General features: G+C 41.6%; 2 protein-coding genes across 4 annotated transcripts in view; one reads left to right on the forward strand and one right to left on the reverse strand.

Annotated features, from left to right (window-relative positions):
- Positions 1–9,249, forward strand: part of BRSK1 (BR serine/threonine kinase 1) — a 67,285-nt gene extending 58,036 nt beyond the window's left edge. For 2 of the 3 annotated variants that reach the window (XM_087713869.1, XM_087713870.1), the window contains exons 18-19: positions 251–340; positions 1,518–6,682. In XM_087713869.1, the coding sequence (XP_087569995.1) occupies positions 251–340; positions 1,518–1,702 (275 nt within the window). In that variant the 3' untranslated portion in view covers positions 1,703–6,682. Of the gene's footprint in view, positions 1–250; positions 341–1,517; positions 6,683–7,508 lie in introns of those variants that run through there. The other variant, XR_015696483.1, reaches the window with a different exon arrangement.
- TMEM150B (transmembrane protein 150B) lies at positions 7,196–20,001 on the reverse strand. The gene is made up of 6 exons (XM_087713873.1): positions 19,937–20,001; positions 17,635–17,694; positions 15,655–15,722; positions 13,206–13,333; positions 10,220–10,397; positions 7,196–7,765 (listed from the first exon to the last, which is right to left on the reverse strand). Exons 1-6 carry the CDS (start codon positions 19,999–20,001, stop codon positions 7,566–7,568), a joined length of 699 nt encoding a protein of 232 aa, XP_087569999.1. The 3' UTR covers positions 7,196–7,565.
- Positions 20,002–23,433: the final 3,432 nt, after the last annotated feature.

The raw sequence follows: 23,433 nt of genomic DNA on the forward strand, positions 1-23,433 counted from the left end.
AAAACCTCTAAGACCCCTTCCAACTCTGTTATTCTGTTCTGTTATGTTCTGAAAAGACTCATTTTTCCTACCTGTCCTGAAAGTAGTGCAACCCATAATCCCGAAGGGACTATACATACTGCACACTTACATGCAGCAGAGATAACTGTCTCTTCTGACCATTGGACTTGAGTGGCCTCCTACTTTTAGAGCCTGTTTTCTGGGATCTCTGGAATCTGTTCCATTTCTGTAACTACTTCTGCCTCTCTAGGTCCCAGCCGTCGGTTTAAGCGGGTTGTGGAAACGATTCAGGCACAACTACTCAGCACACATGACCAGCCTTCTGTGCAAGCCCTTGCAGGTAGGTTTTCCTGTATGCCGTTGTTTTGTATTCATACAAACAACTGACTGTTCCTGCTTGTTTTTGACAAGAGTTAGGTGAATTTCTAAGGCTGCGTGCAGAGGATTCAAAAGGACAATTTGCAAAGCGTGTTGGAGCAAATGGAGTACTCCTCTCTGAGATGTTGAGGCAACTGCATTATCTGGAAAGCTCACTGCAGCTGCTTTAATAGCTTTCCTTGGCTATCTTTGTGTTTACTTGTATGTATGTGCATGGGCGTCCATACATTATTGCTTCACTTCACTTCAATGGCATTGTGTTGGGCATGTTGACTCTGAGCATTTCCATGCCTTTGGGACAACCTGGGAAAATTATTGAAGTTTAAAGATGCAACTTTCTCAAGATGTTTACAAAATGCCTTTTGAATTCTTTGCCTTAAAATATATTATCCAGGATCACTTACCGTCTTGAAGAACAGCTGTCTATGTAGTTACTAAGAGCACCAAATTGATGGTATCATCCATCCATCCACCCACCCATCCATCCATCCATCCATCCATCTTTAAAAGGAACATACTGTGAGAATTTACCAGTGGATGTTATATATATTTCATAATATATACCATAGCATAATGTATTTATGATAGCTAAGTGAAACCTCCAGAACCAAAGGACTTTGGGATTCCCGTGGTGGCGAAGCAAAATAGGGAAGACTGGTTGTCTTAAGAATCTGCCTGTGGAAAGAACAAGAGATTTTCAGTTGATTTTTTTGGCTACAGGGTTGCTGAATTGATCTTTTTCTGATCCAGCATCTTCTCCCTCTACTCTCAGGTCCTGGAATGATTCATCCTCAACACCACCCCCCACCACCACCCCCCCCCCTCTCTCTCTCTCTCTCTCTCACACACACACACACACACACACACACACACACACACACACACACGACAGCCTTGTGTGGGGAGGGGACCAGGCCCTTTTGAAAAAGGACAGAGGCCTTGAGAAAGGAGTTGGATATGAACTCTGCAAGTGTGTGTTTCCTTTAATAAATGGACCTAGGTATCACTTTGAAATCAGATGTCTTGGGATGTCAGTAGAGGACACAAAGAAGATGGGGCCCATTTCTGGACATTTGGTGTGGGGAGGGGATGCTTGGTGGTGAAGTTAACCTAATCTTTGATCTTCTTCCAACATTTAGACGAAAAGAATGGGCAGCAGCTCCGTTTCCCAGGCACCCCAACCCGCAGCTGCCAGCCATCTCGCCGCTCTGAATCAGACATCCCAACCGAACAACATCGACATGGCTCCAAGGACAAGAAGCTTGTCTCCTCTAACGGGACTCAGGTCCAGCAACCACAAACTCCGTCCCCACAGCAGCCATGACATATGGAGCAGGAGAGCAGCACGTGGGTGGCTGGGGGGGAAAAAGCAGCTGAAAGAAGCCACCTCCAGCCCCCTGGAAATAGCTAAAGCCACCCCTAATGGACAGGAGGAGCCAACCAGCCCCATGGATGGGTCAAGGCCCACCAGGGACGCAAGGGACAGGGTGGGAAGATGGAGATTGGTCCAGATTTAATGACCCCAACTCACCCTGGGGCAAAGAGTGGCCATGTTGGGAGAGGCCCATACTGTGAACTTGTAAATAGCTAACGAAGAACAGAAAACAGAACAAATCCACAAAAGAACAAGAGGTGGGCGGGAAAACACAACATGGAACCGAAAACAAAGACAATGGACTGAAGGGGGAAAAAAGGAAAACACACATGAAGAGAGTAACCGGGCAGGAGCCGGTGGGGGTGAGCGACTTAATCTGATTCCTTTAGTGGGATGGTGGGGGTCTTTATTTTCTCAAATCCTTTCAGATCCCCTCCTCACTTTCTTGCCTTGAGACTTATTTTTCTCCCCCCCCCTGCTTTTTCTTCTGTAGTATTTACAGTATCATGGTGGCATTAAGCTAAAATTATGAGACAGAGCTAGTAGGAAGATGTCCTGTGTAGGAAAGAAATTAAAAGTTTCCATTCCCGTTTCTTTTTCTTCTTTTTGATTTTTTTCCCATTTTATGTAACCGGTCAATGTTTTAAAAACATTTTCATGAGTTGGGGTGAAAATATTTACCAGAATTCTAATAAACATTTTGTTACAAGACAAACTTTTGAAAAATTCTCCCCTAAATCTGTATTTAAAAAAAAAAACACGAGCCAAATCTAAATGTGAAATGTGGAATCAAATTAGAAATTCAGGATCCAGAAATCCACACTACGTTGTGCTTATACTATAGTTTATTTACTGGCAGCTGGCATTTTGGACATTTGCTCAAAAGAGAAATGGGAAAAGTAAGTAAATAAAGAAATAAAAATGCCGAATGCCAAGAATTACCTAAAGCTTCAATAATAAATACAGTACAGTTTCAAATCGCAATTTTTGGAAAATCAGCAAATATAACCTGTGCATGGCCAGGAATAGTCAATAGCATTAAAAACGAGCCATCTGAGTTTGCAAAACAATTGTAGCACAGTGTAGTTATATTCTCCATTCTTACTCCAACTTAGGTTCTGAACTAATGTGAATGCTCTTTATTCCAATTAAATGGATTTGGGGAACTTTCAGATTTGGTTTTTATTGTGCACTTCTCCTGCTTTATATCACAGCTCCTTAAGGAGGTCATTGGCAGATTTTAAATTGTGTCTGTATTAAGGGCAAAATAGCTATTTAAGAGAGGAATTCTTTTTTTTCCAGCTGTCTCTCAATTTATAAAAGAAAGATGAATATATTTCATAACGTCCCATCCTATTCCGTTTTTGCCTGTGTCCTTTTACTGCCAAAGTTAGGTTTTTTTAAAAAGCATTTCTGCTGGCTGACAATATCTCAACAATTGAATATATCCACTGATCTCAGCTTCTCATTGGCTCTGTCTCATGTAATTTTAGCGGTCCTGACAGAACACTTTAACTCCTAAATGGGCTATATACAATCCAGCTCCTTTCCCATGGCCTCTGTTCTTTTTGCAAAGGGCCTGGTCCCCTCCCGACCAAGGCTGTCGTGTGTTTGTGTGTATGTGAGAGAGAGAGGGGGGGGGAGGGTTGAGAAGGAAATAATGATGAGTAGAGCGTACTGTGTTATTGATTGAAGATAGCAGGAAGTGGGGGGATGTCTCATAAAAGAGACACAATTTGGATTATATGGTTGCAATTGCCATCTTGACTTTTTAATATTTTTTTGGGCAACCCTCTCCTTGCCCAGGATGTCCCTGGAAGGCAAAGGAGTGTGAGGACACCAGGGTTAGAACCTGCTGCCTCAACATTGTCAACATTTGAACAATGGGGCATTGAATGACATTAGGACTTGCTGCCTCAACATTAGAATGAGAGATAAACTTCACAAATATTAGTAAATGGGATGGAGAGAAAAAAAAACACCTTAAGTTTTCATAACTCAATGGGCAGCAAGATATTCATCCTTGATCCTACAGCTTGGAGCCTTGAGGTAGGGTAAGTTGTGGGAAGTCTCCAAAATCAATCCTGTTTCTTTTTCTTCCTTCCCATCCTGTTCCAGCAGATTCTTTCTCTGGGAGGGGAAGCACAGGTTGTAAAGAGAGGCATATGCCAGTGTGCACACGAACTAGAGAGAATTAGATGTGATGCACATCCCTTCTGCCCCGTTTCCTAGCTGGGTCTTCCCATCTCTTTTGTGAACCCGTTCTTATTGTTTGTAAATATACACATAAAAAAATACACACACACACACACACACACACACACACACACATGCATAAATCCTGGTAATCTCTTTCCTCATGTATAGATGATCACTCAAATTCTTTTGCTGCCGAGAGCTGAGTGGTAGTGTCTTAAGTATGGATAAAATCATCGACAAGGTCTTATCAAGAAAAGTGACTTTGGCTACCTTGGGGTACAATCGGTGATACCATTTCTATGCTATAAATACGGATACATTCTGTAATCATTTTGCTAAGGAAAAGCTCACACATCCATCGTTGTAAGAGAACCTGCAATTATTTCAGGTTTTCAGACTACGGTCATCAGGAGATGGAGCTATCCAAATCAGAGGCATCTGAGTTGAGTTTTAGACACGTAGTCCAAGCCAGGATATTAAATGTACAGGTAGTCCTTGCTTAATGATCATAACTGAGCCCAGAATTTCTACTTAAGTTGTTGCAGTTGTTAAGTGGGTCACTGTGCGACTGGATTTTTTACGACTGTTTTTACAAGCAAATTATGTGGTCATTAAGCAAATCCTAGGTGAATTTTTTTTTTTTGCCAGGATGTAGGAAAAAGTTAGCAAATTGGGGTCATATGACTGTGGGACATTGCAACCAGTCATAAATGCGAATCAGTTGCCAAGCTGCCAAGAAATGTGATCACATGTCCATAGGGAGGCGGGTCTATGTACATTAGTTGTAATTTAAGGATGGGTTGTAAGTAACTTTGTGGGTGGTCCGTTGTAACATCAAATGGTCATTAAGTGACTTGTCATAAAATGAGGACTGCCTATGGAGGTAGTTCTCAACTTATGACCACAATTGAGCCCAACATTTCAGTTGTTAAGTGAGATGATTATTAAGTGAGTTTTGTCCAATGTTATGAACCGTCTTGCCACAGTTGTTAACTGAATCCCTGCAATTGCCTAGAATCGTGATGGCAAGTTTATGGCACGCGTGCCACAGGTGGCTCACGGAGCCCTCACTGAGGGCACACGAGCCATCGCCCCAGCTCAGTTCTGCCACGCATGTGCGCCTCCCACCGGCCAACTTGATTTTGGATCTCTGCCGCGCATGTGCGGAGGGCATGCATGTGCGTAAGCACGGGGTGGGTGGATCACGGGGGGGGTGTTGCACGCACATGTGCAGGGGCAGGGTGCACATGCATGGGGGGCGCATGCATGCATTGCATTATGGGTGTGCACGGCCACTTTTGGCCCTTGACACCAAAAGGGTTAACCATCACTGGCCTAGATAGTAACAAGATTGTAAAGTGAATCTGGCTTCCCCATTGACTTTGCTTGTCAGGTCACAGAAAGTGATCACATGACACACACACACACCCCCAGGACACTGCAACCATCATAAATATGAGCCAGTCGCCAAACATCCAAATTCTGATCACATGAGCATGGGGATCCTGCAACAATCTAAGTGTGAAAAAAGACCCTAAGACACTTTTTTCAGTGCCATTGTAACTTTGAACAGTCACTAAATGAATTATTGTAAATGGAGGACTACCTGTATGGATGAAATTAATGACCTTATCTTTAGGAATTTAAGGATAGATTTAAGTGTTTGCCAGGAATGAGGAAAGATGGGGTAAGGGTATAAAAGTGGGCAATGAAAAGCAAGGCTGTATGATTGAACTATGAGCCCAGATTGGTGTGTTGTGAAGGATGGCACCCTTAGAATCTGTGTTGAAAAGTAGTAGATGGTATATAAATTTCTGCATAAGCAGGGTTAAGGACAATACAATGATTTGTGCAAAGGTTACAGCCGTGAAAGGGACTGCAGAAAGTGGCATATACAATGAAAAAATGAGACAAAACAGACAGTTTACCTGCAAAATAATTCATTATATTTATGAATCCATTAACAAGAAAATTTCCAGTATTAACAAGGAAAGGCTGGTTCCTGGATTCTGGGAATTGAAATCCATAGGTTGTAAGATTGCTATAACAGGAGTTGTGCACCTCTGTGTTAGAATATGTCTGAAGAGATGACATTGTTTGGGAAACAGTCCATTTAGAGTCCACCATCTTTTTTAAAAGATACCAAGCATGCTTTGATTTAGGAATGGTTAATTCTTTTTACTGTCCCTCTCAAAAAAATCATGGAACTATTTAATATCCTTTGATTGCCAGAATTCATTTTCACACTTGAGAAATCCGTCTGGGATGCTTTCCCGCTTCACTAAAAATGTATTGTTATCTTCAAACATTTGTCAATCTTCAGTTGGTTTTAGAGGTTTTATCTCCAAATCTTTCTGGAAGACACAGCCTTTCTATTTTCTACATAGTTAAATATACTCAATATAATATTAACGCTGCATACAAATGCACCAGACCTGCTATGATCTGAGAGAGAAAAAAAAGAGGAAAGATTCTTCTGTGAACAAAATAGGAACCAAAAATTTTACATTTATTAATTTTCCATCACAAAAAAACTGAAATTGGGCCAGGAAAGATTATTATGCTGTAAATACAGCAATTAAAATAAAAATTGTCAGGGAGGAAGATAGAAACGTTTGCCCCCTTTGTAGTAAAGTATAATTTAGGCAAAGTTTAAAAAAAAAAAAAGGAAGAGGGAAGCTTTGGATTCTCAGATCTGCCCTTCTAATGGGATAATTCAACTTCATTAAATATTAGGAAAGCAAGTTCCTTTTTTATCAGAGGAAGGACACTGGAAGTTGTTAACTTCTAGGAGATATAAAGAAACTGGATTCCTCTGACCAATATAAATCTAGTGTAGATATACACATTTTAAGAAGTTGGATATTTTAAGAAACTGGATAGTATCATTATCTTGCATGTCTGAAAGAAACAATTCATGCATATGTAGGTATAACTATCCTGTAGGTTTTAACTATTTAAACCGGTTTTAGAAGATAAGTGCATTTAGTTTAGTAACAAGATCTACTCTGCAAAATGGTTGTGCAGCATTGTGGCTGCTTTCTTCATTTGTTCTCATCCATGGCTCTGCTGGCAGTGATGGAAGAGGAGGAAAAATATTCATTTTTATCTATACTAAGGAATCAATAATCCTACTAGGAAAGGAAAAAACAAGGCTTCCTCACTTTTCAGTTTGTAACAAATTCTTCCATCAAGCTGGTTTGGGCAGCTGAGTTGGCCAGTTGAGAACTTACTAGCAGAAAATTAAATAGATTTTTTTTTTAAAAAAAATCTATTTAAAAAACAAAAGAACAAATGCAGGAGATGACAAATAGATCTTCCAATGAAAGGCACTGGGGCTAACTTCCCTGTCAGGAAAAAAAAAAGGCTAAATCCTTATAAAGGACACCTAGGATACATCTCCTCTACCACAGAATTATATGGATCCAAAGGATGGCCAGATAAGAAGACTTTTCAAATAAAAATAATAATAGGTCAGGCAATGTTTTGGGTTCTCTTTCCCTCACAGCCAAATGTTAAGGACCTGATGCAGTGTTTTTCCACCAAAAAAAAGCAGGCTTGGTGCATAGACAATTTCATCAAGACGCCACCTTCTTCTGAGGAACGAGATGAATCAGAGCGAAAGAGTTTGTACCGATATCTGCACACTCGGGAAATTCTCCTCTGGATACCGGGGCTGTAAATGGATCGAGCATCCGCCGATGTGCTGGAAATCCACCGCAAAAAGTCCAAACAGCAGGAAGAGGTCCATGGCCAGGGCCCATTCGCAGTAGGCCGCCTCAGAATGCAGTTGCAGGAAAAACAGAGCAACAGCTGAAGTTGAAGAGTCAAGGCATCATAACTAGTAGAGTTAAATTTACCATAGAGTTGGAGACGGAGAGGTATATTCCAGGAATAGCTTGATGGGAAATGGAGGAGGATGGTCTTTTGGGGGAAAACACAAACGGTTTTCACAACTGTCTAGCTAAGCCATGGATAGGTAACGCATAGGTTGCCTATAACCCTCAGGCCCTCTTTTGGGCTCCAAGATTATACAGGTAGTCCTCGACGTAGGACCAAAACTGAGCCCAAAATTTCTGTTGCCAAGTGAGAAATTTGAAAGTTTTGCTCCATTTTAAAACCTTTCTTGCCATGGTTGTTAATTGAATTAAATTAGTAACACGGTTGTTAAGTGAATCTGGCTTTCCCATTGATTTTGCTCGTCAGAAGGTTGCAAAAGGTGATCACGTGATCCCGGGACACTGCAACCATCATAAATATGAATCAGTTGCCAAGCACTGAATGTTGATCATGTGAACCTAGGGGTGCACAATGGTCATAATTGTGAAAAACATTCTTAAGTCCCTTTTTTCAGTGCCGTTGTAACTTTGAACGGTCACTAAATAAATGTTGTAGCTCGAGGACTACCTGTACCACCAAAACCGACAGCAAATTTCAGCAACCCGGTTCTTAGCACTTTCTGAGGAAATGTCCACGCATTAAAAAAAAAAAGAGTAAAAATATTTTTAACCAGATTCATCCTCCTCCTCCTCTCTGAAAATCAGGGCCCCCAAATTTGGATCGCAGCCCTTACAAAGATGTCAACCATCACTATCCTCAAAGGTCCTTCAAGGTGAAAAAATTTCAAAATGTTAAAGTGTTCTTTTCACAGCTATACGTTTGTTTGTGTCTGTGGAAAACTATCTTAAGCAAGCCAGAAATGGCTGGATTCAGTTAACACTTCTGTAAACTACCCCTACTACAATCTACAAGACCTGGAGTTCATGATTAAAAAGTAAACCATAATGTCAGTGTTGGGTTGCCAATTTTTTTACTACCGGTTCAGGCGCGCTCCCACATGCGCAGAAGCATCTGGGTGGGTTGGTGGAGCCTCCCACTGCTGCAACTCCTGGTTCTCCCGATCTGGGCCGAACCGGGAGCAACCCACCTCTGCATAATGTGGATTGGTTAGTACTAAAGCAAGGCCAGATTACAGTGAGAACCTATCTATTCCTTAAAAAAATAAATAAACTCAATTGCATTTAGGTAGTCTAGTCAAATGAGCAAGACTCGCCCTTTTCCAGCTTCCCAAGGATATATCTGCTTGTTCAAGGCAGAAATTGCTATGTTCTATAGTTTTCCCTCTGGTCCCTTGACTAGGGGGCGCTGTCCTCGCTCTTGATTGGTTACCTATTTGACAGCCGGCATATATAAAGAGCTATCAAACAGGGCTCAGCTGTTGCCAGTTAGCTGAGACGCGCGAATTGTGAAGTGCCGTGTTTGGCAACCTGTTAGCATTAAACTGTTAGCCTTTTGAAGTCGTGGCTCGCCTCCGTTTTGTCCGCCTGCGTTCTCCTAGCTAGAACAGAAATGATTTTGCTCACGGCCTTCTTGCGGCCGGAGGAACAGGTCATCTGGCTAAATGGGAAAACAAATGTACAAGACTATGGGTTTAAGGGACATATCAGGGTCCTGACAGGGTTACTTTCTTACACCAGCCCTGGGGAAAGTGTTTCATTTTGCTTCTCATCTGGGAAGCTTCTTCAATCTGAAGAAACTTGTCAGACGAGACGCAGAATGACTTCAAGGAAAAACAAAGGAAGTCCAGCTCCCTTTTGAAAAAAAAGCACCTTTGGGTCGTTCCCTAAGGATCTGAAGACTTCTCTGATCTTGCAATTCTCCCTGAAACATGTTTGGAGAAAATCTCATGAGGCTGGCCTCTCTTCCAAACCAGCGGTGGGCTTCAAAAATTTCAGCAATGGGTTTTCTGCCTGGTTTCTGGGTGGCCGTGGCCTAGACGGCATCCTGCACCACAGTGGGGGAGGGGGGCGTTTTCTCTGAGAGGGTGAAAACTGCCTCCCCCAGGCTCCAGAGGCTCCAGAACTTCCGGGAAGCCCATTTGCCCCCCTCCCCTGATCCTCCGTGTGGGACCTGCACTTACCTCGCATCCAAAACAGGCCGCGTGGAGACTCTGGGGAGGGGAGGGGCAGGGTGGGCAGGGCCAGCCAGGGGTGGGATTTGGAGGTTCTCTGAACTGGCCATAACGTTAGCTACGGGTTCTCCTGAACTCGGGCGAACCTTTAGCAGCCCACCCCTGTATCCAAACCAATCTTAGGGCAATAGTAATAAGGATTTTACCTCTCCTGATCCTTCAACCCTGAAGAATGCTAGCTCCAGCTCCACCATCTCTTCCCTGACACTCCTATTCCAGAACTGTAGTTCCTTCCCCCCCCCCACCCACCGACCCACCGCTTTGCTCCAGCTGTACCGATCTCTTATTCAGGATACTGGAAATAAACAAGATGGAACCACATAAGCTAAGAAAGAACCGGAGTGGTAGAATCCATGATCCTCCATGTCTTGGTTTCACTTTGTGGGTCAGAAAGGTCTGGATCCAGAAGTAAAGGTTGCCAATCACAAAAGCCAAGAAGGCGCCTGTCACATGGACTTCCAGTTGGTTATACTGCTGCAACAGAGGGAAACACAGAAGGGTAACATCGTGTCTTTAGATGGTGAGAAATAACATAATAGGTAGAACATAATTATATAGATTGTGCAAACAAATAACAGCTAGTCCAGGACTTACAATGGAGCTTAAAACTTCTCTTATTAAGTGAGACATCTATTAAGTGAATTTTGCCCCATTCTATGAACTTTTTCCCCACAGTTGTTAACCGAATTGCTGCAGTTGTTAAGCTAGTAACACGGTTATTAAGTGAATCTGGCTTCATCACTGACTTTGCTTGCAGAAATGTCTCAAAATGTGGTCACATGACCCCGGGACACTGCAACGGTATTAAATATAAGTCAGTTGCTAAGCATTCTAAGCATTAGAGCCGAGGTGACGCAGTGATTAGGGTGCAGTACTGAAGGCCACTACAGCTGACTGTTATCTGCAGTTCAGTGGTTCTAATCTCACCGGCTCAAGGTTAACTCAGCCTTCCATCCTTCCGAGGTGGGTGAAATGAGGACCCAGACTGTGGGGGCGATATGCTGACTCTGTAAACCACTTAGAGAGGGCTGAAAGCCCTATGAAGCGGTATATAGGTCTAACTGCTATTGCTATTGCTATTCTGGATTTTGTTCACACGACCATGGGGATGCTGCCACAGTTGTGTGAAAAGTGGTCATGAGTCACTTTTTTCAGTGCTGTTGCAACTTTGAACAGTCACTAAGGGATCTGTTGTAACTCGAGGACTACCTGTAGTATACATTAGAATCGTGCTGCTTCCCAGCTTCAGATGCTAGAATTGCCCCAGAGGGGGAAAAAACTCTTAATAGCTTTTAGTGCTAATTTAAATGAAATGATCTCAGTAATGAGAACCCATTTGGTGCAGTGGTTAAAGAGCTGGGTTAGAAACGGGGAGATTGTGAGTCCTTCTTAGGTAGGAAAGTTGGCTGAGTAACTTTGGGCCAATCACACTCTCTCAGCCCAAGCCACACCCCCATGGCATAATGATCATGGGGAGTATAGGACAAGGAATCCACCTTGACGTAGATAAAATAAAGGTGGGATAAAAAGGTGAACACATCCTTTCCTTTTTTTTGTGTGCCAGTGTGTTCAGAGAAAAAAATGACAATAAGGTTATCTTATCTCATCTAATCTCTTAAATAAAAATATTTTATTCTCTTCTCAGTAGTGACTGTTGCACTGGGCAGGAGAATGGTGCTCTTGTGCAGGCATTCCTTGAGTTACAACCATCCAATCAATTAATCAACCAATTCAGGTTTTTTTACTGTCATAGACCAGAAATCAGAAAAAGTAAAAATACTCAGTGAACATCCAATTAAAAATTCTAGAATAAAATAACAGATAATATATATATATATATATATATATATATATATATATATATATATATATATATATATATATATATATATATATATATATATATATATATATATATATATATATATATATATATATATATATATATATATATATATATATATATATTATCCAGCATACCTCTAGAACACCTCAAGCAATTTCAACCAGACTTGGTACACAGATGACTTACTCTCTGGAAAAAATACTCTGGGGGTAAGACACCCTAATACCCTGTGTTCTGTTATGATACAGACTGTTGTGCCTTAAAATGGCTTCTACTGTACTGCTGTAAAATGGCTTCTACTATACAGCACAGTGGAGTTGCCATGGTAATGGCTTCACAGTACTACACAAGGGGACTCCCTCTGGTAAGTGGGAAAATCCAACATCAGAAATTATGTTTGGTTCTGGACATTTTCTCCCTATAAATAAATACCTGGGCAACGCAGTATCAGCTAGTCTATGATAAAATCCAGTCTGTCAATTACACATGATCTAACTATACTAAAATTACAATCCATAAACTGTGAATTATAACCATTCATTTAGTGACTGTTTTAAATTACAACAGCACTGTTGCAAAAAGTGAGTTACAACTAATCTTCAAATTTACAACCACTGCAGCATCTCCACAGTCACGTGATCACAATTTTGGGCATTTGGCAACTGGCGTGTATTTACCACAGTTACAGTGTCCCCTGGTCACACAATCTCTATTGCTTCCGATATGCAAAATCAATGGGGCAAGCTGGATCCCTATGATTCACTTAACAACTGCAGTGATTCACTTAACAGCCATGGCAAAAAAAGATCATGAAATCAACCACAACTCACTTAACTTGCTTAGCAATGGAAATTCTGGTCACAACTGTGGTCGTAAGTTGAGGACTGCCTATAGCTTGTCAGCCCCTATCCCAAGTATCGTGGTGAGTCCAAGTGGAAAACAACCATGTGAATGGCGGAGGGATGCTAGTTGATGCTACTTGTTATGCTCTGCAACCAGTTGGGTATTTTCCAGAACAATAGCAATAGAACTTAGACTTATATCCTGCTTCACAGTGCTTTACAGTCCTCTCTAAGTGGTTTCGAGTTAGCATATTGCCCCCCCCCAAATTTGGGTCCTCATTTTACTAATCTTCAAAGGCTGAATCAACCTTTAGCTGGTCAAGATTGCACTCCGGGCAGTGGACAGAGGCAGCCTGCAATACTGCATTCTAACCACCAGGGCCTTGAATTAAGCTGTGGGGTACTGAGATTCAATATAGATCAGCTTCAAAAGGTGGAGGGATTTTTTTAGGTTTATGCGATAGTGTTGAAGAACCCTGACTTTCTGTATATGGAGATTCTGTCTATGATATCTGCCTAGATTTCTATCTATGGACATTCCTTGACTTTCTCTTCACTCTACTCTGGTCTTTTTACATCTCAGTGGCAGCTTACCTGAAAATTCCCCACTAACGAAGCACCAAAGACACAAAGTAAGCCCAAAATAAGCCCAAGAAGATTCAGACGGGAGTGATAGCCATAATCGCGGACTTGTCTGTACTTTAGAAAGCAGATCACCATACCTGAAAATAACAATGGGATAAGATTTCTATCATTTTTGTTTGTCAGACACATTTATAGCTTAATATTCTGATCCACTGTTGTTAGACACATCCCCAAAAGAATCTGCTGCTCTTTACATAGGTCAGCATAAACCCCTTCCTTCCTTCCTTCCTTCCTTCCTTCCTTCCTTCCTTCCTTCCTTCCTTCCACAATGGTGAATGACCCACACTCCTTGAAAGACAGCAGAGAAGAAGTAATTGCAATGGTGATCGAACAGATCATGCTGATTGGTTCAGACATTATGCCAAGCCATAGTTTCTTTCATTCATTGAAAAAAAAAATCACCTTTGGTTGGTTTGTTCAATACTTAAGCATTGTGAAAAACTCACTCAAGAAACACCAACAAGTGGAAATAGTGCCTCTTGTAGACAATATAGTAGAACTGTGCGTAGTTTATCATAGCAGAAATGCAGGAGTCAGAGAGCATCTTTTCTGAGTAACAATTTGTGTTAAAAGGCATAAACCTGCAAGAGCTGAAGTTTAGCTAATGCCTTTTGATTACATTTGTTATTCAGAAAAGGTGATGCCAAACTTTTGATTTTTTTTTAACATGGAAATAATTTGCTGAGCATTTTATTATTTCAAAGCTAGTAAGGTAAGGTAAGGTAAGGTAAGGTAAGGTAGAGTAGAGCAGAGCAGAGCAGAGCAGAGCAGAGCAGAGCAGAGCAGGAGCAGGAGCAGGAGATAGAGGGACCTTGGAGGTCTTCTAGTCCAGCCCCCTATTCAAGCAGGAGAACATATACCATTTCAGATAAGTGACTGTCTATCTCTTCTTAAAAACCTCCAGTGATGGAGCGCCCACGTTGTCTGAAGGCAAGCTATTCCACTAGTAAATTGTTCTCACTGTTAGGAAGTTTCTCCTTAATTCCAGATTGCTTCTCTCTTTGATTAGTTTCCTGCCCTCTGGTGTTTTGTAGAATAATTTGACCCCACCCTCTTTTTTGTGGCAACTCATTAAAGGTAAAAGTTCCTCTCACATATATGTGCTAGTCATTCCTGACTCTAGGGGGCGGTGCTCATCTCCATTTCAAAGCCGAAGAGCCAGAGCTGTCTGAAGACATCCCCGTGCTCATGTGGCCAGCATGACTAAAACGCCAAAAGTGTATGGAACGCTGTTACCTTCCCACCCATTAAGTTATGTTAAGTCTCTGGTTGTATCCAAGACCAAGAATCCCAAAGTTACGTAGATCTTATCTAAAGTGTTCATCAAGGACAATTTACATATGCCTACATCTACGTGATGGCTCAGTGGCCTAGACGCTGAGCTTGTCGATCAGAAAGGTCGGCAGTTCAGCGTTTCAAATCCCTAGTGCCACGTAACGGAGTGAGCTCCCATTACTTGCCCCAGCTTCTGCCAACCTAGCAATTGGAAAGCACGTAGAAAATGCACGTAGAAAAAATAGGAACCACTTTTGGTGGGAAGGTAACAGCATTCTCTGTGCCTTCAGCGTTTAGTCATGCTGGCCACATGATCACGGAGACATCTTTGGACAGCGCTGGCTCTTTGGCTTTGAAACAGAGATGACCACTGTCCCCTAGAGTCGGGAACAACCAGCACATATGTGCAAGGAGAATCTTTACCTTGGAGAATCTTTATCTTTATATCTACAGAGATTCTAGGGGAGAATTATTTTACAATTGCAAGATAAGAAAAGAGACTGGAGAACTAGTCACAGTGTGAAGGGGCTACAGTAATTTTCTTCGAAATGCAATAATGTAGCTTCGATATAAGAAAAATGCCAAGACTGATTGTTATTCTAACAAGTTGACCTTGTACTTAACTGCAGAAAGAGGAAAGATAAGGAAAGAGCCATTTGAATTTGCTGCCTTTCATTAAAGACATACCAGTACATTCTAACTGGTATTAACACTTCACTGGAAACATTGGCCCAACTAAAATGCTACAATTAACTGAGCCAAAGAACACATTAATCAACCATAGCTCTGGATTCACCCAACATAAGCCCTAACTTTGTGTAAAGCTTGAGGATTGTGTAGAATCCGGTATTCTAAAATCATTGATTGTTTCTTTAAAAAAGGAGCTCTACAGAAGAAATAGATCTGGAGAAAAACAAAACAGTTTTAACAAATCACCCGGCTTTTTCCGAAAGAGGTGAGAGAGGTGATCAAGATTCCCATATTCAGGAGTATCCATTGCAAGAGAGGGCAGATTAAGCCTGCTTAATTAATTGTTGTATTAAGCTATTAACTACATGGTCTTGTAGCAGTTTACAGTACGAGGAATAGAATACCTTACCTAAAGGTAAGAAAAATACCTTACCTAAAAAGGCTCCTAGATTAAGAATTTGTCCAAACACGCAACTCTGGGGTGGATAAGCACCGCATGTGCTGAGAAACGAGAAATTAGGAAATTTCACATAACTAGGTGCAATTTTAGAATCTGCGGCTGTTTCCCTCGTTGCTTCAGAAGTCCCATCCCAAGATTCAAAGAGGCCAAAGATTGTCTTCCCCAGGCTTGCGCTTAGGTTGTATTAGATTATAATTCTAATTAATTTTATTATTTACTCCCGCGGTAAAGCTTTATTTAAAAAAAAATCCCAATACTTGATTTTTCTAATATATATTTGTTTTAAGGAATGTTTTCTGTGCAAAAGAAAGTTGACACAGTCTATAGCTTGGGTCAGGGATCTCAAAACTTGGCAACTTTAAGACGTGTGGACTTCAACTCTCAGAATTCCCCAGCCAGTCACACTGGCTAAGAAATTCTGAGAGTTGAAGTCCACAAGTCTTAACATTGCAATTTTGGAGCCCCTGGCTTAGGCTAGGCAGATAAATGCCCTCTTTTATCTGATGGCCCTGTTTGCCCTTCCTCTCTCCTGCATCTTTTGAAGGGTAGACAGTTTCTACTCCATCTTTGCAATTTTCCCAAGATCAAACGTAAAAGTCAATTACATTTAGACTAGCTTTGCCAGATTCTTAAGCAAACTTGGATGAGCAAGGTGATTAACACAGATGCCTTCTCTCAACTGGCATGTGATTTATTGACACACATTACCAATAAAGTACAGGTAGCCCTCAGCCTCCCAAAAAAACATTTGTTCAGTGACTGTTTGAAGTTACAACAGCACTGAAAAAAAGGGATTTATAAGTTCTCAACTTATTACCATCACAGAATCCCCATGGTCATGTGATCAAAATTCAGGCACTTGGCAACTGCCATACATCAATAAGGGTTGTAAAATCTTAGGCTCATGTAATCACCATTTGCCACCTTGTCAGACATCTGGACAAGCAATGCAATAGGGGAAGCCAGATGGAAATTTTGATCCCCAGCATGGCCATAAGTTGAGGACGATCTGTATTGTTTTCTATTTAGAGGCAAAACCCTTCTTCCACCTACCCAAAACCCTTTCTTACCCATCTGTCCATTTTAAATCCTCAGTTTTTTGCTTGCTTACATTTTTACATCCCGAGTCATGGCAACTTCCAAGTATGTGGACTTCAACTCCCAGAATTCCACAGCCAAGCATGGGCACTAAGGAGAATTCTGGGAGCTGAAATTCCTACCAGAAATTCCTAAGATTGGGAAACACGGTTCCACCACAAAACCGCGGAGGACAAAATCGCGCTCGACGAAAGCGCGCATTTGACGTCATCACAGCGCGACGAAAACATCGCGCTGTGATCGAAAAATGTAAAAATAAAGCGAAAACCTTACCCTAACCCCCCCAAACCTAACCCTAAACCTAACCCTAAACCTAACCCTAAACCTAACCCTAAACCTAACCCTTAACCTAACCCTAAATCTAACCCTAAACGTAACCCTTAACCTAATGCTAAACCTAACGCTAACCCTTAACTTAACGCTAAACGTAACCCTAACTCTAACCCTAACCCTAACCCTAACCCTTACCTTTATGTGAATCGGCTTGCTTTAATTTTAATTTTATTTCAATTTTTAATTTTTTTCGTTGCGCTGTGATGACGTCAAATGCGCGCTTTCGTCGAGCGCGATTTTGTCCTCCGCGGTTTTGACGGGTCACGGGGAAACACTATCTTAAATCATAAGTGACAAAAATATAAGAGGGGAACAACTTGGAGAGGCTGTTCTATAAAACAGGGTCAACTATCCCCCCCAAAAAAGCCTTCATCTCTACCAGGGATAACTTGGGCTTTATGAATTGGAGAAGAACAGGATCAGAACAGAAGAAGATTCTCTGGAAAATTGTGGATTGGTGACATAACCTCCCCCACCTGCCCCATAAAAAATACCTGAATATGGATTCCCCCTCCCCCTTACCTGATATATGGAAACACTTCTGTGACGTTGACGGAGCCATTTGTAACTGCCATGGCAAATCTGAAGAAATGGAAACTTGATGAGACAACTAGAACAATCTTATCAAAACCTATCTTGTAATTCCTAGACAATATATTGCAGGCACATTTGGGTGGGTAAAAATAGGCAAGGGATGGGCGTGACATCCCCATGGAAGGCCCATTATCCTTAACATGCACTTATTAAAGTAGGCAGGTTTTTTTTTGTGATGCCATCTTCCTGTCCTTTTTCCCACTACATGTTTCTGGTTCATAATGCACATTACAGCTGTGCACACCTTAGTGGTGTGTTTTGGACTGTGTGTGAACAGAGCAGCTTGTTCCACATGGAGCTTTGCCCCATCATTAAAGTTACCATGTTTTCCACACTCATGGGAAAAAAAACAACCCAGGTAATGATGAATACTGTAGTAGAGAAATGTTCTATCTGAATGAAATCCAAATACATTTCTTCAGCTTTTCTTCAGCTACAGCTGGTCCCCAACTTCCAACTATTTGTTTAGTGACTGTTTGAATTTATAACAGCACTGAAAAAAGTGACGTATGACAGTTTTTCACACTTACGACTGTTGCAGCATTCTCATGGTCACATGATCAAAATTTGGACGCTTTTGGCAACTGGTTCATATTTATGACGGTTTCAGTGTCCCCGGGTCATGTGATAATCTTTTGTGACCTTCTGACAAGCAAAGTCCATGAAGAAGCCAAATTCACTTGGCAACTGTATTACTAACTTAACAACTGCAGTGATTAACAACCGGGGTATATTTCACTTTAAAACTATCTTGCTTAGCAACAGATATGTTGGGCTCAATTGTGGTCAAATATTACTTGTATATAATACAGATCATCCAGCATTTCCCCCCAGCAATGGTTTCTCAAATATATTTATTTTTAATATAAACCAGCTTTTTCTAATTTGAAGCCCTCCAAAAATCAAGGTTTGATGGGAATTCTAAGAATGGAGATAAATATCTGGAGTCCATATGTTAATGTTAATCTACCAGATGAGCTACCAAGGAGAAGGACAAGAACTTGTCACATAGCCAACATTATACGGAAGACATTTTGACTCAGCATGATTTGCAAATCTTGTTACTTCAAATATCCCTGATTATTAAAGGCAGCACAATTTGGGGTTCAAGCTGTAGTTCTTCCAGTGACTCCTTAACAATTGAAGCCCATTCACCCTATTTAAAACTTTGCCATTTTTTAAGCACTAGAGGAACTGTACTGCCAAACAAATGCAACAATTCCCACTGAATTGCACAAGTAAGCCAATTTACTCCACTTATATAGAGCATTTTAACAGAAAGATTCTTTGTGGAAAGATGACCAAACTGCCTAATTAAAGATTAAAGGTAAGCCCTATTTTGTACCATTAAAACATTACAACTGAATAGGCTAAGGTGAGCCTCTGCTTGCTTTTCTTTGTTAACACGTACATCTTATTAAGCAACATATTAAGCATCATATTGTTCCTTCAACAAAGGAAATTAACAGGAAACCTACTTAGAATGGCCGCGGATCAAACTATTGTAATAGTTACAAAAGAACGGGAGGTAGCAGATTTAATTATATGTTAGATATACCTTATTTCAGAGAGGCAAAAGGTCTCTCCTGTAATAATATGTCAGATCTTTTATAAGAATCCATTTTCCTAGAGCCCAGAGAAAGAACAAAGATTCCCACCCATTGTTATAAAAACCTTTCTGCCGAAGTGTGTCTGTCTTGGTAAACCAAACCAGGTGAGCTAATCCCATTTTATTCTACAGCGACTTTGACGGAATCTTGCAAGTCTAAAAATACAATTCTCCCCTTTATTAGAGCCCAAGAAACTAGGGAGGGTCTCTTTCCAGCTCTTGCCTCACCTACTCTTCAACTGTGGCAGTGGTGGGTTGCCAATTTTTTTTTACTACCGATTCAGGCACCTGCGCTCGCACACAATGCTTTTGCACACGCACAGAAGCACCTGGGCGGAGGCTCCCACCATTGCTACTACCGGTTCCCCCGACCTGGGCTGAACTGGGAGCAACCCACCTCTGAACTGTGGGCTATGCTGTCTCCTTCCTAACCATGCTTGGCAGCATGTCTTCATGCAGCTCCCCACAATTTCCCTCATGAGTCCAGGAAGTCAGCTGGACTTTTCTGCTACCTCTGAGCTTCCCATCCCCACTCCCAAACACAAAACCTAGTTTGTGCTTCCCTTCCAGGTAGGTGCCTGAGCCTCAACCTATTTGCCCCAACATGCATTTATTACTCACACAACCCAGAAGCCACAAATGCCCACTGCAGCCAGGAACACGGGAAGCAAAGGCCAAAGCAACATGGTGTATCTGAAAGCATAAAAAAAACCAAAAAACAAACAAACAAACAGGAGAAGACCATTAACTGTGGCCTCAAGTTCCAGGAATCACGATTTGAGGGGGGAACAAAATGGGATCAACCAGACGAGAGCCTGGGACCGAAGACCATATCCCTCAATTCTATGGACCTGGATAATAAACATTAGATAAAATAATTACAAGCCAGTTTTCCTCCGATTCCTAATTGAGTTCATGGAGAAGATGGTTTCCTGAGCCTTCCACGTCCTCAGCCCTCTGCAAAAGCCTTCTGACTTGCAAGTGGATACCACGAGATTTAAAGAGGGAAAGCAGGGAGGTTTAAATCTCTGGTTGCAAGTATATGGGTAAAGGTTTAAGGCCATTCCTCTGGCTCAACAGCCAACCAGCAAGGTCAGGCTCCTGCCAAGAATGAAAACAATTTTTTTTTTCCCCACTCATAGCTAGGGACCATGAAAAATTGAGCTGAAATCTAGGTATACTAACTGGGAACTGGCACAGTTCTGTTTACTATGCTGTTAGACAACATGCAAAGGTGTCCCATTAGGGGCTTTGGAACAGATAATGGGAAAATTGGATACTATACTTGATTAGCCAAAAAATGCAGAAGGAATCAAGAGATTCTGGGCTTGATTTCTTGTCTGAAACTTTGGACTTAAGGAGTATGGAGAATTTCCTTACCCTGGAATTATCTGCTTGCTGTAGTGTTCAAAGTTTTTTTTTTCTCCCTGTTCAGGATCACAAATATCTCACAGAAGGAATGAAAGTATGCTAGGGTGTTTTCTAATCACACACCCAACTCTGGGCTACTCAGTTGGGGCAAAGGGCACTAACAAGTGCTATCAATCTGAGACTTTTGTCCCAGCGAAAACTTCATTATGTATGTAACTGACAGCAAAAGCGAAATGTATATATACTATATCTAGCCCTGAGGCTCCTTTAAGAATAGCTTCATTTATTTTTTCAGGAGGGACCTTCTCTGTACTGATAGATTCTAGATAAGATGGAGCAATCCCTACAGTCCTCAGTCAATACGGTCATTGGCTATGGGCCCTCAGGGCTTGGGGAATTCCCAGATTCTTGTAGAATAAATTAATTTTGCATGAAGGCATTTCAGCAGTCAACCAGACAAAATCAAGAGAAATGAAGTAAAAATATAGATTAAAAAACAAGCCCTACATAATTTCACAGGGAAGAAGTTGTGTAACTTAATAGATTTAACATCCTCATTCCTTGCAACTGTTGAGCTTCTAGCACAGGTGTTTAGAATCTGGGAACTATACTAGAGGACTTAAGCAATCATGGTCCCACAATGCAACCTTAAAGGGCAGCAGAGATGAAAACCAGCCACGATTCATTTGCATTTACTTCACTGTGTGTAATCTACTTTTTCGTTGTGTAGCCCTCCCAAAGCCTGGGAATCTGCCTCTTTGGGAGGAAGTTTGCTAAAACTCTGGGTTTTTCCACTATTGCTAAAACTCTGGGTTTTTCCACTATTCCTGACAAATGACTATTATTTATATTTTGAAGAGGTGAAAGGTGAAATGCATTCAAATAAACAGGAAGGGAAGGATTGGTCTCTAAGTCACCGAATCCCAATTCCATCTACAGCTTCCCTAACCTGGTTCTTAGTAAGTGCCTTGGATCACAATTCTCATTGTCCTTGGTAGCAGAATGGACAGCCTGTGGATTGAAGATGATGGGCATAGTACTTAAATCAATGGAGGCAAGAATGCACCAAAACGGAGAAGGCTGCTTTTAGTCCAACCCCTTCTGACCAATACCCAAAGAGATCTTTGACTTAGCCACACTACTCCCTTTCCATAGTGGTAAAATTATGTTCTGGGGGCTAACTGATTATTTATTTATTTATTTATGTTTGTCACTCATGTACAAGCTAACAGGAATAAGAATAAACATGAATAAGAACACAGGAAATGGGTACAAATAAATGGGGACAGTAGGACAGGAGAGTTAGGCACGCTGGTGCGCTTATGCACGACCCTTACAGACCTCTTAGGAATGGGGTGAGGTCAACAGTAGGCAGTTTAAGGTTAAAGTTATGGGGGGGGGGGTTTGAGGGATTTTGCTCAAGGAATGCCACTCACTGTCCTTCGTGCAATATGATGTTACAATTACTTGGTGCTGGCACCAATGTAATCTGCAGCTTACGTGAAGCCAGTAGCAATCTTGAATGTAAGAAACTGGATTTGCAGCAACACATGGAAGGCTGATCCAGGTAAAAAGATAGTGGGACACATTTTGCCACCTACGAATCAAAAGACAGTGACTTTAGGACCCAAAAAGTGAATGTCTGGGTAGCCAAATAATCTGATTTTTAGGATGTGTCATGGCAGCTAAATTCATGCAATGCATTTTTCTGGGGGGAAAAAATCAGTAGCTGAATTTATACAGTATATTAAGCTGAAATCAAGTATTAATACTATATACAGTATGTATGTACGTACGTACGTACACACACACACACATGGGTGGGCTGCTAAGGGTTTGCCTGGATTCAAGAGAACCTGTAGCTAATATTATGGCCAGTTCGGAGAACCTCCAAATCCTACCCCTGGCTGGCCCCACCCACCACAGGGCCTGTGCGGCAGCTTGGGGAGGCGAAAAACGGGTCTCCCGGAAGGCCTCCACAGCCTGGGGGAGGCAGTTTTTGCCCTCACAGAGACTCGAGGAAAGCCTCTGGAGCAGTGGTGTGTTTCCATTTTTTTTACTACCGGTTTGCTCATGCGCACGTGCAGAAGCATCTGGGCAGGTGGGAGGAGCCCTCCCCCCTCCCAAACTGGTTCCCCCAATCTGTGCTGAACTGGCAGCACCTCTGCTCCAAAGCCTGGGGAAGGCAAAAACGACCACGGTGCAGGAGGACGACTAGGCCACGCCCACCATGGCCACACCCACCCAGCAACCAAGTAGACAACCCATTGCTGAAATTTTTGAAGCCCAACTCTGTGTGTGTGTGTGTGCGTGTGCATGCATATACATACACACACATATGCATAAACTCAGCCAATTGTGGGTTATTCTATAAATCTGGCCATAGAGATGAAAAGCCATGGCTAATACTAACTAAATACCACCAGAACTAATCATATTGGTCTTTATTAATTACATTTGTGTACTTGCCAATCTCCCCAAAAGCAACATTGGGAGGTGTACAAATCTTGTCTCTGCTATCCTTTTCAATAAAGAAGGAATGGAGAGCTGGATGTTATTATTCTGTAATGTGATTAGCATGATTTGGGTCAGTGTGTTTCAAACCTAGTCACTCCAAATTGCCAACCATTATTCTGTGGCTTATATTGTTTAGGCTAATTATACCACCAATATGCTGTTTTATATTGTAATACTGATGGTGAGGGGATGGTGTTGATATACAATGTTTACTGATGAGTCTCAAATGT

The sequence above is a fragment of the Thamnophis sirtalis genome, unplaced genomic scaffold (genome assembly GCF_051295495.1).
Source record: "Thamnophis sirtalis isolate CommonGarterSnake01/CBP01778 unplaced genomic scaffold, rThaSir2_p1.2 scaffold_4, whole genome shotgun sequence".
Taxonomy (NCBI): domain Eukaryota; kingdom Metazoa; phylum Chordata; class Lepidosauria; order Squamata; family Natricidae; genus Thamnophis; species Thamnophis sirtalis.

Bases quoted from the DNA above. Each gene is read 5' to 3' on its own strand.
- TMEM150B (XM_087713873.1), bottom strand. From the start codon at position 20,001: ATGTTGCTTTGGCCTTTGCTTCCCGTGTTCCTGGCTGCAGTGGGCATT. The intron at 15,723-17,634 runs GTAAGGGGGAGG...CTCGTTTCTCAG, and splicing joins GAAGTGTTTCCATATATCAG to CACATGCGGTGCTTATCCAC. The intron at 7,766-10,219 runs GTATCCTGAATA...CTTCAACTTCAG, and splicing joins TTCCATCTTGTTTATTTCCA to CTGTTGCTCTGTTTTTCCTG.